At 44.3% G+C, this 16,216-nt stretch overlaps 1 protein-coding gene across 11 annotated transcripts in view; it reads right to left on the bottom strand.

Moving 5' to 3' along the window:
• CELF6 (CUGBP Elav-like family member 6) overlaps positions 1 to 16,216 on the bottom strand; it is a 196,079-nt gene that overhangs the window by 12,578 nt on the left and 167,285 nt on the right. For 9 of the 11 annotated variants that reach the window (XM_060755323.2, XM_060755325.2, XM_060755326.2 and 6 more), the window contains 3 exons: positions 15,798 to 15,878; positions 4,799 to 4,942; positions 2,260 to 2,415 (listed from right to left, as the gene is read on the bottom strand). In XM_060755323.2, coding sequence (XP_060611306.2) covers positions 2,288 to 2,415; positions 4,799 to 4,942; positions 15,798 to 15,878 — 353 coding nt within the window. In that variant the 3' untranslated portion in view covers positions 2,260 to 2,287. The remainder of the gene's footprint in view (positions 1 to 2,259; positions 2,416 to 4,798; positions 4,943 to 15,797; positions 15,879 to 16,216) is intronic. The other 2 variants (XM_060755327.2, XM_060755322.2) reach the window with 1 other exon arrangement.

Raw genomic sequence — 16,216 nt, forward strand, 5'->3', positions numbered from 1 at the left:
AGAAGAAAAAGGAAAGAAGGAGAGAAAGGGAGGGAAAGAAAGAAAGAAGAAAAGAGAAGAAAAGATGGAAGCAAATAGCAAAGGAAGGAAGGAAAGAGGTAGAAAAGGAAGAAAGAAGAGTAAGAGGAAGGAAAAAAAGGGAGGAAGGAAAGAGGTAGAGAAGGAAGGAAGGAAGGAGAGGAGGAAAGAAAAAAAGGGAAAGAAGGAAGGAAGGAAAGAGGAAGTGAAGGAAAGAGGGAGAGAAGGAGAGAAAGGGAGGGAAGGAAAGAAGGAAAGAGAAGGAAGGATGGAAGCAAAAAGCAAAGGAAGGAAGGAATGAAAGAGATAGAGAAGGAAGAAAGAAGAGTAAGGGGAAGGAAAAGAAAAAGGGGAAGGAAGGAAAGAAGTAGAGAAGGAAGGAAGGAGAGAAGGAAAGAAGAAAAGGGAAGGAAGGAGGGAAAGAAGGAGAGAAAGAGGGAAGGAATGTTGGCTACAGCAATGCGTGGCAGATACAGCTAGTAGTATCAATAATAATAATAATAATAATAATAATAATAATAATAATAATAATAGGTTCTTGTGGGTTTTTTGGGGCTATATGGCCATGTTCTCAAGGCATTCTCTCCTGACGTTTCGCCTGCATCTATGGCAAGCATCCTCAGAGATAGTGAGGTCTGTTGGAACTAGGAAAATGGGTTTATATATCTGTGGAATGACTGGGGTGGGGCAAAGAGCTCTTCTCTGCTGGAGCTAGGTGTGAATGTTTCAACTGACCACCTTCATTAGCATTTGAATGCCTGGCTGAGCCTGGGGGAATCTTTTGTTGAGAGGTGTTAAGATGTGCCTGGTTGTTTCCTCTCTGCTGTTTTGCTGTTGTAATTTTAGAGTTTTTTTAATACTGGTAGTCAGATTTTGTTCATTTTCATTAATAGAGTAAGGAGGTTTGAAATGCAATGAAGAGGATTGTTGGGTGGATAGGAGGGAAGGGTCTGGAGTGGTGGGCCAATACTGTTCTTATACATCGTATATACACACAGAGACATATATACATGTGTGGATATCTTCTCTCACACAGACAGATATGCACACTGTGAAAGTCTTAGGAATATGTCTCTTTCTCTCTAAATACACTTGAATCTGGTTAAAGGCAATGAAAGATGTGAACCTCAACTCACTGATATCCCTCCTGATCAAGCAGTTACGGACAATGTATTTGATGCATTTATTAATTTATTTATTTGATGCATTTATTAACCGCCATTCTCAGCCCCTTAGGGCGACTCATGTATTGCTTTAATAAGAATTGTGCGGTGGCACAATGTGTTAAATTCATGTGTTGCTGAATTTCTGACCTGAAGATTGGCAGTTTGAATCCGCAAGACAGGATGAGCTCCCGTCTGCCAGCTCCAGTTCCTGCCAACGTAGCAGTTCGAAAACATGTAAATGTGAGTAGATAAATAGGTACCGCTTGGGTGGGGAAAGGCAAAGAGACGCTCCAAGCAATCTTGCTGGTCACACAATCAGTTGGTGACAATGCAGGCTATTCAGCTTGAAAATTACTTGGAGTGCTTTACAATCAGATACAGTGCCAAAAATGAGCACCACCTCCAGAAGCTGGAAATGAAAGGAGAAGCCTCTCCCTTTGTTTGTGTTTGTGTGTCTCAATGTATCTGATTGTAAAGCACTCCAAGTAATCTTGCCAGCCACACAACCACACAACCAGGAGGTGACATTGCAGGCTATTCAGCTTGAAAATGGAGAAAGCACCTCCCTAGAGCAAGTGATGAGCACCGCCTCCAGAAGCTGGAAATGAAAGGAGAAGCCTCTGCCTTTGTGTTTGTGTGTCTGATCGTATATGATTGTAAAGCACTCCAAGTAATCTTGCCAGCCACACAACCAGGAGGTGACAACACAGGTTCCTCAGCTTGAAAATGGAGAAAGCACCTCTCCAGAGCCAGAGATGAGCACCACCTCCAGAAGCCGGAAATGAAAGGAGAAGCCTGTGCCTTTGTTTGCGTTTGTGTGTCTCATTGTACATGATTGTAAACACATTGAATGTTTGCCTATGTATATAAATGCTGTAATCTGCTCCGAGTCTAGGGGAAGAAGGACAGAATATAAATAAAGTATATTATTATTATTATTATTATTATTGGCACGCAAACCATGTGTTTTAATTCAGTCAAGTTTCTCATGAGTTGGAAGAGAGGATTTGTTTCATATCCCATTCCTCTGCTTGGACTCTACCTGGACCATCCATCTCCACCTGTGTCTCCTTACCTGTTTTCAGAGCCAAAGTGAACAGGGGTCAGTAGGGTCTGTTGGCATCTTTTGGCCGCTTTAACTGGACTTTTAGCCTCTTCATGCCGATCTGGAAGCCGTTCATGGCCTGAATGGCTGCCTGAGCACTAGTTGGATTGTCAAAACTGACGAAACCTGGAGACAAAAGAAAGTGGGAGGGCGACAGAACGGGGGCAGAAAAGGGAAAGCCATTATTCAATACCATAACCAATCACCGTTTCATTGCAACCATTTCATTGGAGGTAGCTCTTCCTAGACTTATAGGAATCTGCAAGATTAGTGGGTTATTTAAGGACATTATCTATATAAGTGGGGCATTGCTGTGTAACGTATATTCTTAATATAAATCCTAATATATTTTGGCTCTTTTGGAAAAGCTTGCAATGTTGGGTTTGGTACACGATCCAGTTTTTACTAATTCTATCTTCCTCACTTGCCGAGTTTCCAACAGACCTCACAATCTCTGAGGATGCCCACCATAGATGTGGGTGAAATGTCAGGAGAGAATGCTTCTGGAACGTGGCCAGACAGCGCAGAAAACTCACAGCAACCTAGTGTCTCCATGTTGACTCTGGTCTCTTCTATACTGTCATTTAATTCAGATCATCGAATCAGACAATCCACATTATCTGCTTTGGAGTGGATTATATGAGTCTACACCACCATACAATCCAGTTCAAAGCAGAAAAACTGGATTTAGGTTTCAGGTGGTTATCTTTGTTGTTATAGTAGTAGTAGTAGTAGTAGTAAGAAACATCTTTATTTATACCCTGCCACCATCTCCCCAAAAGGAGTCTCGGGGCAGCTCACATGAGGCCAAGCCCTTCTAAAATGTACAATACAACACAGTAAAATGCAAAATACAGGAGAAAACACAATAAAAAAAAGTAGCTGGAGAGATCAACTGTTTCGTAAATTGATATCCTTCAGTCATGGCAATCAAAGGGGTGACAAATTGTGTTATTTCTACAGTGTAGATGCACTCTATAAACTAGAGCAACCTATAAATATAATCATAAAATCATAGGATCCTAGAGCTGGAAGAGACGCCGTGGACCATCCAGTCCAACCCCATTCTGCCAAGAAGCAGGAAAATTGCCTTCAAAGCACCTCCAGCAGATGGCCATCCAGCCTCTGTTTAGAAGCGTCCAATGAAGGAGCCTCCATCACACTCCAGAGCAGAGAGTTCCACTGCTGAACAGCTCTCACAGTCAGGAAGTTCTTCCTAACATTCAGGTGGAATCTCCTTTCCTGTAATTTAAAGCCATTGTTCCGCATCCTAGTCTTCAGGGCAGCAGAAAACAAGCCTGCTCCTCCCTCCCTGTGACTTTCCCTCACATATGTATACATGGCCCTCATCATGTCTCCTGTCAGCCTTCTCATCTACGGGCTAAACATGCCCAGCTCTTTAAGCCGCTCCTCATAGGGCTTGTTCTCCAGACCCTTGATCATTTTAGTCGCCCTCCTCTGAACCCATTTCAACTTGTCAACATCTCCCTTCAAATGTGGTGCCCAGAATTTATTTATTTATTAATTATTTATTTCTCGCACTTCTACCCCTGCCCTTCTCAATCCCCGAGGGGGGACTCAGGGCGGCTTACAAAAAGGCACAATTTGATGCCGGCACAACAGCAAGATAAAAATAAAACATATAAACAGTAATTAAAACAATTAAAACAATCCATTATACATCACAATCCCTAAAACCATCTATTGCTCAACGTTTATCAGCCCAGAGTCCGAAAATTCAAATTCCACATTGTCCAATCCATCAATTCTAGTCGTCGCTTATCCTTTGTCTATTTGCCAGATTACCCGAAGACCTGGTCCAGGCATGTAGCCGGGGGGAGGGGGGCGGCTCGGGGGGCTTCAGCCCCCCCCCCCCGAAATTTTCATGGTGGTTCGCGAAAAGGCCTTATTGGTGCATTATTTAAACTGTTATGTTTATTCATATCATGATCTGATCACCATACTCAATATATCCCATATGCATGGGGGTATTGGGGTAATGATACAAAAGGTTTGCTAGGCTAGACCCTCTTTCACTCAGACTCAGCCCCCCCTGAAACTCAGCCCCCCCTGAAACCCCCCTGAAAAAAAATTCAGCCCCCCCCCCCTGAAACGATATCCTGGCTACGGGCCTGGTCCCAAATCCAGGAGGGATGTTGATGACCTAATTTCCCCGGGGAGTGAGTTTCACAGGTGAGGGGCCACCACCGAGAAGGCCCTGCTCCTCGTCCCCACCAATCTCACTTGTGCTAGAGGTGGGGCCGAGAGCAGTGCCTCCCCAGAAGATCTTAAACTCTGAGAAGGAGATACGTTCGGACAGATATGGACACAGAATTGGACACAATATTCCAGTTGCGGTCTGAAAGGGTTGAAGCAGAACTTATAAACATTACTTTTTCTGGACACGACAACTTCCCAAATCCTCCAGCCAGTTTTGGTATCTATATATTTTAAAAAGTGACATTTAAATGTCCTGTTGGCAAGAGAAGCGAGTGCGTTGGCTACTTACCAAAGCATTTACTTTGGTTGGTGGCACGGTCGACAAAGACTTTGGCAGAGATGACGTTGCCAAAAGGCAAGAACATCTGCATGAGCTCCGCATCCCCAAACTCCTGGGGCAGGTGATAAATGAAGAGGTTACAGCCTTCAGGACCTGGGTAACAGCCACAAACATGCACATACGGGAGGAAAGGGGGGAAAAAAGGACACGCATTATCTGCGGGGATGAACACACCTCTCTCTTAAATGTTTGCAAAGGGAGAACGAAAGCCATTCATATCCAAATGTAAATCAAACAAGATTCTCTTTAGCAGCAGAATCCAAGCATCATATATTTGTTTGCACAATGCATTGTATCTATACTTTCATTTATTTAGCAGCCATCTCATATATCTTTAAAATTATGGTTACCAACTATAGCTGGTAATTTCACTTTTTTTTTGTAAACATCATTAAAACAATAACAACAAATTGCCAAATAACCCAATTCCCCATGACACCGCTCGAGAAAATATCTAATCAAGCCCAGAAATGATATCACACGAGATCAAATATTGCAAGTCATAATAGATTCATTAAAATACAATCCCAGATATAGAATTCGTTATTTGGACTGCGGTATGTTAGAATACGTCAGGAGAGAGACAGAGAAACCTTACTAGAATAACAATGCCCAACTTCCTTCTTCAGTTGCATTCTCAATTTGTTTCCGAACCAACTGCTATTCTGCCAAAGGACTCAAACTCTCAGTTTGAATGTATAAGTCAATGGCAAGTTTTAGGTCAATATTTTGGATTTTGATCTGAGGTCCAGGGTCATTTCAAGGAGAGGGGAAAATACTAATGCTCTCGTGTCATACGAAAGCTGACTGGCACAACCTAGGGATCACAACCAGACACAGTGAAGACATCTGCCCTTGCGCTTGGCTACTCTGCTGCTGAGTATGCATGCCCAGTGTGGAACACATCTCACCACGCTAAAACAGTGGATGTGGCTCTTAATGAGACATGCCGCATTATCACGGGGTGTCTGCGCCCTACACCACTGGAGAAATTACACTGCTTAACCGGTATTGCACCACCTGACATCTGCCGGGAAGTAGCAGCCAAAAGTGAAAGGACCAAGGCAGTGACATCTCCAGCTCATCCCTTGTTTGGGTATCAACCAGCATGTCAACGACTTAAATCAAGAAATAGTTTTCTAAGATCTACAGAGACACTTGCTGGAACGCCCCAGCAAGCAAGAGTCCAAAAGTGGCAGGCTCAAACCCAGAACCTCAATCAATGGTCGGGGGTGTTTTGAAAGCAAATTTCCTGCTTCTTGGCAGAATGGGGTTGGACTGGATGGCCCACGAGGTCTAATCCAACTCAATGATTCTATGATCCCATGTTCCTTCTTTTGGGTTGGCTCTGGATGGAAAAAGCTCTGGCTTTTCATCACTCTGCTAAAATAAAGTTCCTTTTTTGGATAAGAGTTAATTTTGTTGTGATGTAATCTTTCTGTTGTGTTGTATTTTATTGATGTATTATTTTTGGGCTTGGCCTCACGTTAGCCGCCCCGAGTCCCCTTTGGGGAGATGGTGGTGGGCTATAAATTATTATATTATTATTAATTATCATGGCTCAATGCTATGGAATCATGCCACTTTGACTGCCATGGCTCAATGCTATGGAATTATGGAATATGCCATGTTACAAACTCTTTGGCCTTCTCTGCTTCTTGGTACTTCACCAAACTACAACTCCCAGAATTCCACAGTATTGAGTCATGGCAGTTAGAGTGGCATCAAAATGCATTCATTTTCCAGTGTAGATGCATCCTTGGTGTTGAATCCATCCATGGATTCAGGAGGCCTACTCCATCCAGTTGAGCATCTGGATGGAGTCCATTCGCCATTGGTGTTCTCCTAAATCAGTGGTTCTCAACCTTCCTAATGTTGCAACCCCTGAATACAGTTCCTCATGTTGTGGTGACCCCCAACTATAAAATTATTTTTGTTGTTACTTCATAACTGTAATTTTGCTACTGTTATGGATCGTAATGTAAATATCTGATATGCAGGATGTATTTTCATTCAATGGACCACATATGGCACAAATACCCCATACATCCAAATCTGAATACTGGTGGGGTTGGGGGGGGGGGGATTGATGTTTGTCATTTGGGAGTTGTAGTTGCTGGGATTTATAGTTCACTTACAATCAAAGAGCATTCTGAACTCCACCAATGATGGAATTGGACCAAAATTGGCACACAGAACTCCCATGACCAACAGAAAAGACAGGATGGGTTTGGTGGGCATTGACCTTGAGTTTAGGAGATATAGTTCACCTACATCCAGAGAGCATTGTGCATTCAAAAAATTATGGATCTAGACCAAACTTGGCACGAATCCTCAATATGCCCAAATATGAACACTGGTGGTGTTTAGGGAAAATAGACCTTGACATTTGTGAGTTGTAGTTGTTGGGATTTATAGTTCACCTACAATCAAAGAGCATTCTGAACCCCACCAATGATGGAATTGAACCAAACTTCCTACACAGGACCACCCTGATCAACAGGAAATACTGGAAGGGTCTGGTGGACATTGCCCTTGAGTTTGGGAGTTGTAGTTCACCTACATCCAGAGAGCACTGTGGATTCAAACAATGATGGATCTAGACCAAACTTGGGACGAATCCGCAATATGCCTAAATATGAACACTGGTGGAGTTTAGGGAAAATAGACCTTGTGACGGCGTGAGTGGCGCCACCTATATATAAAACTGTTAATTGTAAGATGTAAACTGTTGTATCATGTTTAATCCTGCCCCTTTTGCCATGTTTTTGTATATTTGTATGCATTGGTTACTTGTAGCTGTCAATCAGCACTGTTTGGCTCCACCTCTTCCTGCAAGAGGGGAGAACTTCCTCTTTCTTTTCATTCTACCAAGAGAGTTTCTGCAACATGGACGTGAGTAACAGACTTCATTTTTATAGGACCCTGTGAAGTTACCTCATAGCACCAATTCTGAGGTTTTACCCCTGGGACTCATGCTGTATGTCCAGATCATCCTGGACGACTACTGAGGAGACCCAGGCGCCTTCAAGCCAGTTCTTTTGGCATCAGAGGAAGATCCTGCATCTTCAAAATAGGCCATTTGAACTGGGGCTGTGATTTTGCTCCGGCATTGCCAGCCATTGAGGAAGAGGAAACCTGGTGAGGCTTCTCAGCTTCTAAACCCTTGGACCCAGGACTAAGAGAGACTATACAGTGTGTTTTCCTTCACCCCCCCCCTAGAGTTTCCAGTTTATTGCATTGAAGAAATGACTTTGTGACAAATAAAACTTGTTTTGAGTTATTTACATCGTTTTGGGTTCTTGGGAGTTACAGTTTCCTAAAGGAGGGCAAGAAGCACTCCCCTGGGGGAAAGAAGACACGTCCATCCCTCCTTTGTTGAGAATAATAGCCCCAGGCGCGACGGCACAGTGCTATGAGAAGCCTTCTTTTCCAGAAGTGCAAAAAGGGAAAAGAAGGAGCCAAAGGGTCTTATTTTTGCCAAGCTTATAGTTTTCTAAAGAAAAAATAGAATCAAAAGGAAGCCTGCCTTTGCCTTCAGAGGGGAAGCCCAGCTTTGCAAAGTGGATACACTTCCCTGGGGTTCCCGCCTTTTTTGCTTCTCAAGCAAGTCACAGCAATTGCAAAGCAACCAGCTTTTGCACCAGCCAGCAGCTCTGTGCAAAATTGATACTTTTGCAGAGTTTCCACCAGCTCCTTGCAAGCTTCTGCAGAAGTGGGTAAATTGTAACAACCTGCCTTTGCAGCTGCAGCAAACAAACCTGCAAAGCTACTGTTATTTCTGCACAGCCTCCAGCTCTCTGCAGGATTGATACTTTTGCAGGGTTTTTCCAGCCATCTTCTGCAAGCTACTGTTTCTTCTAAAGATTCCCGCCCCTTTCCAGAAGCAAGGCTTCTACAGTAATTGCAACATCCAGCCAGAAGCAAGCAAGCCTTTGCAAAGTCTCCAGCCTTCTGCACTTCCCGCCTTTTTTGCAGAGCCAGCCTTCAGCCCTCCAGGGTTGAGGGGTGGGAGGAGCCAGCCTTCACTTGAAGTCTGCCCAGCAACAGTTCCTGAGAGCCTTCAATAGGCTAAACAAAGCAAGGTTTACCTTTTAAAGAAAGCAACTATTGTAATTGTCTTTTCAAGAATTGCATTGCCTTTTTGTGTGCCTTTTTCATTGTATGCTTAAATTGTATTGCATTTGTACTGTTTAAAGTGTGGGTTAAGTTTCCTTTGAATTTTGCATTATGGCAAGTCAAAACTTTGAGGTCCCACAAGTTAGAGTCAAATCCCCCCACCCTGTCAGAGAAAGGCATCCCACAGAGAAGGCCATGTTTGGTTTTTTGCAGCAGGAAAGCCAACTTACACAAAGGTTTAAAAGGACTTGGCGAAACTTACCCACCTTATATGAGTCAATTAAGGCTTCTCTTTGCCCAAAGGAAAAAGAAGTTCTTAAACAAGAATTTTTGAAGGCCTTCAATGATGGAAGTGCTATTGCAGAGGAAATAATTTATGTACTGAACAAAATTAATACCCCAGAGTCTTTGGATAGAGCTAAAGAAATTTCTTTTACCCTACAGGAAGAGAGGAGGCGCTACAGCGCGGTTCTATTTGAACCAGAGCCTAGTTCCTTATCCAAAGGTGCAGAGGAAAGGGTTCAAGGCTCCCCATGTGTAAGCCTTAGATCCAGTATGCTTAAGCGTTCCTCTAAGGCTGCCAGCATTAAATCCAAACATTCATCTAGGCATAGCAGTTCCTCCCAATCTGCTCACTCATTTATTAGTACATCTTCCAAGGCAGCCTATTATAGCAGAGAGGCTATTCGTTTAGAAATTAGGAAGGAGGTTTTGGAAGCAGAGGCGTCTGCGGAGATGGCTAAGCAAGGCCTGGCCTTTGACGAGGAGGAGCTCCTCCTTCAACAGGCCAAAGCCCAGCAGGAACTGCAGAGAGAAATAGAGTTTGCAGTGGCAAAGGCCAAGCAGGATACGCTACAACGGGACCTAGCTCTGCTCCAAGCAAAAAGAGACACAGCACAAAAGATAGCCAGGGCCAACGTTTTAGCCAAAGCTCTATCACAGGAGCTAACACAAGAAAACCTTAGCCTCCTGCCATCACAAGAGCCCATAGCAAAGGTCTCAGCACACCTGCATCTTGAACCACCTGTAGTGCAGGGTCATGTTTCTTTTGACCATCCGGAAGATAGTTCACCTGTTCCAGTGTTCGCGGCTTCAAAGCCAGCCTATTCCCCCAAAGTGCGGCAAAGTATGGCCGGGAGGGTGCCATCGTCTCTGTCAGAGTCCATCCCTGCAATTAAGCCTCAAAAATACCACCTGTCCGCGTGGGAACCAAAGAATGACATCTTTCTACAGGATCCAGTGTCCATCGGATTCAATCCAGTCATCCCCTCAGATTGGCAGGGCATGGCCGGGAGTGAACCACCACATCCATCCCTACATGCCAAGCCAACTGTCCCTAGCAGGACGAAAGCTTCAGAGGTGTTGCCTGCCAGCAATCTTCTGAACCCAGCAACTCCTACCATCGTGACGAGACGTGTTCAACCAAAGAACATTGACTTTGTCACACCACAGCAGACTCCTCAGATGTACCCCTACACACCGGATTCACAATTGGGATCCCTCCTGCGGAATCCAAGAAGAGACATCAGAGACAAAGGGGTCCAGAAATTCACTGACCGGCCAGAAGACTACCTTCTGTGGAAAATTACCTTCAAGAGGGCCATCCGAGATTTCAAGCTAGAAGCTGACGAAGAATTGTCCCTTCTTATGGCGTGGCTTGGACCCAGCTCAGCCGAGCAAATAAAGAGACTTTATGCTGCTCATGTGGCAGACCCCCAAAGAGCATTGTCCACAGCGTGGTCTCGTTTGGACCAGCGCTATGGTGCGAGCACCGAAATAGAGGCATCTCTCATGGATCGACTCAACAGATTCCCGTCGCTAAAGATGAAAGATTGTAAACAGCTTTGGGACTTCAGTGATCTTTTGTTAGAGCTAGCTTCAGCCAAAGGAAATCCAGAGCTGCCAGGATTGGCATGTCTGGACCAGCACACGTCGCAAAGTCCCATTCTCTGCAAACTCCCCTTTCCCCTTCGAGAAGCTTGGGGGAAAGAGGTGTTCAAATACAAGGAGGCAAATGCAAATATATACCCGCCCTTCAACTTTTTAGTGGATTTCGTTACCAAAGCAGCTCGTGAGAGGAATGACCCTCAAACAGGTCTTCCTGCTTTGTACCAAGGCCTAAAGCCTGAAAAGACCTCCAAAGAAGACAAAGTGCAGGGCAAAGAACTTAAAAGGAATTTGAGTGTCAAGATGACGGACACTACTTCTCCAGCTTCTGCTCAACCAGTCAGCAACAACAGCATCACCTGTCCCATTCATCAACGGCCACACAGCCTAGCTGAATGTAGAGAGTTCGCGAAGAAGCCCTACAAAGAACGGCTCCAAATAGTCCAAAAGGCCAAGGTGTGCTATAGATGTTGCGGCTCCACTATTCACTTCTCCAAAGACTGCAAGGAGAAGGTGAAATGTCAACACTGTAATAGCATCAAGCATTGCTCTGCAATGCACAACTTCGACTCTACTCAATTCAAAGCAAAATCAAAGTCTTCTGTCAAAGAAGAAACTAAAGATGATCAAAGGCCCGCAGAACCTCAGGTAGCTCTCAAGGCTCCTGCTGTTGCCTGCACCAAGCTATGCCAAAATAGCAACAAGCCCAGGATTTGCCACCCAATCTGCCTGGCAGAGGTGTATCCAGACAAGCAGCCGTGGAACAGAAAAAAGGTCTACGTCGCCTTGGACGCCCAAAGTGATGCTTCTCTTGCAACCCCAGAGTTCTTTGACATGTTCGACCTTCACAGCAAGACAGTGGAGTACACCATATCCACTTGTTCAGGAAAGAATAAAATGTATGGCAGAGTTGCGACAAAGTTCAAAATTTCGCCTTTTGGACAAAAGGCCAGTTATGAACTTCCTGACCTCATAGAATGCAGCCTGATCCCCAGAAACAAAGAACAAATAGCCACAAAGGAGGTGGTACAAGCCCATCCTCATCTCAAAGGCATCCAAGATCTAATTCCAGCTTTAGACTTGGAAACAGACATCGTCATGCTCATCGGCGCAGACTGTCCCATGCTGTTCCGTGTTAGCAACCAGATTGAAGGTCCTAAGGGATCCCCCATAGCCCAGCAGTTGCCTTTAGGATGGACGGTGTTAGGTCCAGTCTGCCTGAACAAGATGTTCCAGCCTGTCACAAAAAGGCCTTCACTAATGCAAGGATGTGCCAGCCACATTTCAGTTTGTTGCCAGGGAGTAATGCCTGATTACTCTTCCATCTTCGAAGTCACAGAGAGAGATGAGCAAACAGCCTTCTCTAAAGATGAACAGAAGTTCCTTGAGATGATGAACAACCAAGTCACTCAAGACCCTCAAGGTAATTGGATTGCGCCTCTACCTTTCAAGCCAGAAAGACCGTCTCTACCCAACAACAGAGATGTTGCCCTTCATCGTCTTCTGTCCTTAAAAAGAAGGATGTTAAAGGATCCCAAGGTGAAAACCCAGATCACCCAGTTTGTGGAAGACCTCTTCAGCAGTAACTACGCTGAGCCAGCCAGTGCATGTGCGGAGGGAGAAGAGCAGTGGTTCCTGCCGTACCACAAAGTGACACATCCTCAGAAACCCGACAAAGTCCGCATTGTTTTTGATGCTAGTGCTGAATGTCAAGGCAAAGCTTTAAACCATGTTCTTCTTAAAGGCCCCGACTTGCTTAACAGCCTGCTTGGAGTTCTTTTAAGGTTCAGAGAAAAGAAGTATGCAGTAATAGCCGACATACACAAAATGTTTTATGCATTTTTAGTTTGCCCAGAACATCGAAAGTTCTTGAAGTTTTTATGGTTTAGAGATACTGAATCCCTCTCTGACGTGACCGAATACCAGATGAGGGTTCACGTGTTTGGTAACACTCCGTCTCCGGCAGTTGCCAATTATTGTTTAAAAAAGACTGCAGACAAATTTGGCCATTTGTTTAGCCAATCAACATCAGTGATTGTCAACCAGAACTTTTACGTCGATGATCTTCTTACGTCCTTTGATTCTGCGCAACAAGCTTCAAAGACAGTTAAAGAAATTCAAGAAATGCTGAGCAAGGCCAACATCCGTCTTCACAAGATAAATTCAAATAGTCCAGAGATACTTCAGGCCTTCCCACCAGAAGACTTGGTGGAAAAGGATGCATCAAAGTTGTTTCAAGACTTGAACACTCAAACCAGTCTAGGTTTGTTATGGAACGTAACTACAGACTGTTTTACTTTAAGAGCCCCCAAATTGGGCAGAGTCACCTCCAAAAGACTTATGTTGTCTGCCATCAATGGCATTTACGATCCATTGGGTATAGTGTCTCCAGTGGTCATCGCAGCCAAATTGCTTTTCAAACAAGCAATTCAGCGCAAGCTCACCTGGGACCAAGAGCTTCCCCAAGATCTCATGTCACAATGGAAAAATTGGACTTGCCAAGCACAAGGCTTAGAAAACATACAACTGCCAAGACAGTACATAGCAAACAGTTCCTCACCTTCAGAGATCATGGAACTGCACATATTCTGCGATGCATCCACCAAGGCCATCGCTGCAGTCGCATATGCCAGACAAAGAGGCATCAGTACCTGCTCTTCAGGATTTGTGATGTCAAAGGCTAAAATAGCACCCATGGACTCTACAGTACCCAGATTAGAACTCTGTGCCGCTGTCTTAGCCACTCAGTTGAGTCAAACCATCAGAGAAGAAACTGGACAATTGTTTCAAAGGGTATTCTTTCACACAGACAGCATGGTTGTGTTAGGTTACCTACAAAACACCACCAACAGATATAAAGTTTATGTTTCAAACAGGATCAACACCATCCTGAAGAGTTCCAACTACAATCAGTGGCATTACATATCCACTTCAGAAAATCCGGCAGATGTAGCGACTCGAGGAACATCAGCCTCAAAGTTGTCTAAGTCATCTTGGATCACCGGTCCCAAATGTCTTCAAAATCCTTCCTTTCCAGAAAGCATCGCAGTGCCCAAAGACACTGTGTTGCCAGAAATTCAGTCTTGCAAATCTACCATCGATGGCCAAGACTCACCAGGACAAGGTTTAAATCCAGCCAAATTTGAAAGATTCAGCAAATGGACTAGACTTCAGGCAGCCATTGCCAGGCTCATACATTACATCACTACCAGAAACAGTGGTGCAATTCAGCCCCAAGATCTTTCTAGAGCCTCAACAGTCATCTTGAGATCCACTCAAAGACATTGTTTTTCAGAAGAAATAGCCTGTTTAGAAAGTAAAACATCCTTGCCCAAAAATAGTTGTTTAAAGGACTTGAACCCCTTCCTGGATAATGAAGGTCTCCTTAGGGTTGGAGGTAGACTAAAAAGAGCAAAGATTAGATCCTGTGTTAAAAATCCTGTAATTTTTGCCACACCATAGCCACATAGCTCTGCTGTTAACACAGCATTTCCATGCAAAGGTTAAACACCAGGGAAGGACATTTACTGAGTCTGCCCTAAGAAACCATGGGTTTTGGATTGTTAATGCTCGTAAACTTGTTGGTAAAGTGATTTACAATTGTGTTAAATGTAGACATCTTAGGCGTGATTGTCAAAGTCAGCTTATGGCAGATTTACCACCAGATAGAACAGCTACAGACCCCCCATTCTCTCACATCGGTATTGATGTATTTGGACCCTGGGAGGTCACTGTAAGGAAAACTAGAGGTGGTAGCGCCAATTCCAAACGATGGGCGGTACTTTTCTCATGCCTTGTGATTAGAGCAGTACACATAGAGATAATTGAAAGCATGGATTCATCTTCCTTCCTCAATGCCCTTAAAAGGTTCATAGCAATCAGAGGCCCCGTTAAGACCATCAGATCTGACCGTGGTACCAACTTCATAGGCGCTACCAAAGAGCTCAATTGTCTGGCCCTATTTGAAAGGGATGAAACCATCCATGATTTCGCAAACCAAGAGCAAATAGTTTGGATGTTCAATGTCCCTCACGCGTCCCACATGGGCGGTGCCTGGGAGAGGATGATAGGTATTTGCAGGAGGATACTCAGCTCCATCCTAACAGAGCACAAGCATCTCACACACGAAATGTTTGTCACATTCATGGCTGAAATCTCAGCCATTATTAACAACAGACCACTTGCCCCGCTTACCAGTGACCCAGACAATCCACAGTTGTTAACTCCAGCTTTAATTTTGACTCAAAAGGTTCTGGGTTGGAATGATATCATGTTGCCTGTTGCAGAGGGGTCATATAGAGCCCAATGGAAACGCGTCCAATCCCTGGCTAACCAATTTTGGAAGCGTTGGAAGTCGGAATACTTGAGTTTACTACAGAAAAGAAAGATTTGGCAACATGAAACAGTCAACGTGAAGGTTGGAGATTTGGTGTTACTTAAACAAAAGGATGCTCCTAGACACCAATGGGCTAAGGGTATTGTGTCTAAAGTATATCCTAGCTCTGACAATAGAGTGCGCAAGGCCCAAGTTAAGGTCGTTTCAAATGAAAGGGTTTCCTTATTTGACAGGCCTATTAGCGATATGGTTGTGTTATTTTCTCAAGACCTACAGTCTTAGAGTTATAAAAGTTAAAGGTGTTTAACTTCATTTTTGTTGAGAATAATAGCCCCAGGCGCGACGGCACAGACCTTGACATTTGGGAGTTGTAGTTGCTGGGATTTATAGTTCACTCACAATCAAAAAGCATTCTGAATCCCACCAATGACAGAATTAGTCCAAAATTCCCACATCCCTATGACCAACAGAAAATACTGTGTTTTCTGATAGTCTTTGGTGACCCCTCTGACACCACTCTCAGGGATCCCGACCCCCAGGTTGAGAAACACTGTCCTAAATGGTGCCCCCTCCCTTCCACAAGTCTCAGCTTTGTTTTCATCTCACCTTCTCTTTGCTGTTGAGGGATGATGGGAGCTTGCTGGGGGAAGGCCTGGCTGATTGGTGCATAGGCGGCTGGATATGCTGCTGGAACACAAAAAAACAGAACGATCAGGGCACCCATAACACCTTGCTCGCTCTTGAGAAAAAGGAAACACAAAGGAAAGCCAATGGCTATGGGTAGGGTGCCCGGTGATGACTCTAGACTCAGATTCAATTGGGAAATTCATGCATCATATACAGAGGATCCTGCTGTGATGTGACGCATCTCAAGACAAATCTTTTACAGCAGCTTGTGGCTCCAGGTGACACCACACTCATCACTGTTTCCTGAAATTCCTCTTGGGATGTCAGTGTCCTGATGTCCTCCCTAAAACTCGCCTGCTTTCGAGGGGAAAGAGCTGTCCAGAAAATGTATTTCATTC

The sequence above is a fragment of the Anolis sagrei genome, chromosome 9, assembly GCF_037176765.1.
Source record: "Anolis sagrei isolate rAnoSag1 chromosome 9, rAnoSag1.mat, whole genome shotgun sequence".
NCBI classification, from domain to species: Eukaryota; Metazoa; Chordata; class Lepidosauria; order Squamata; family Dactyloidae; genus Anolis; species Anolis sagrei.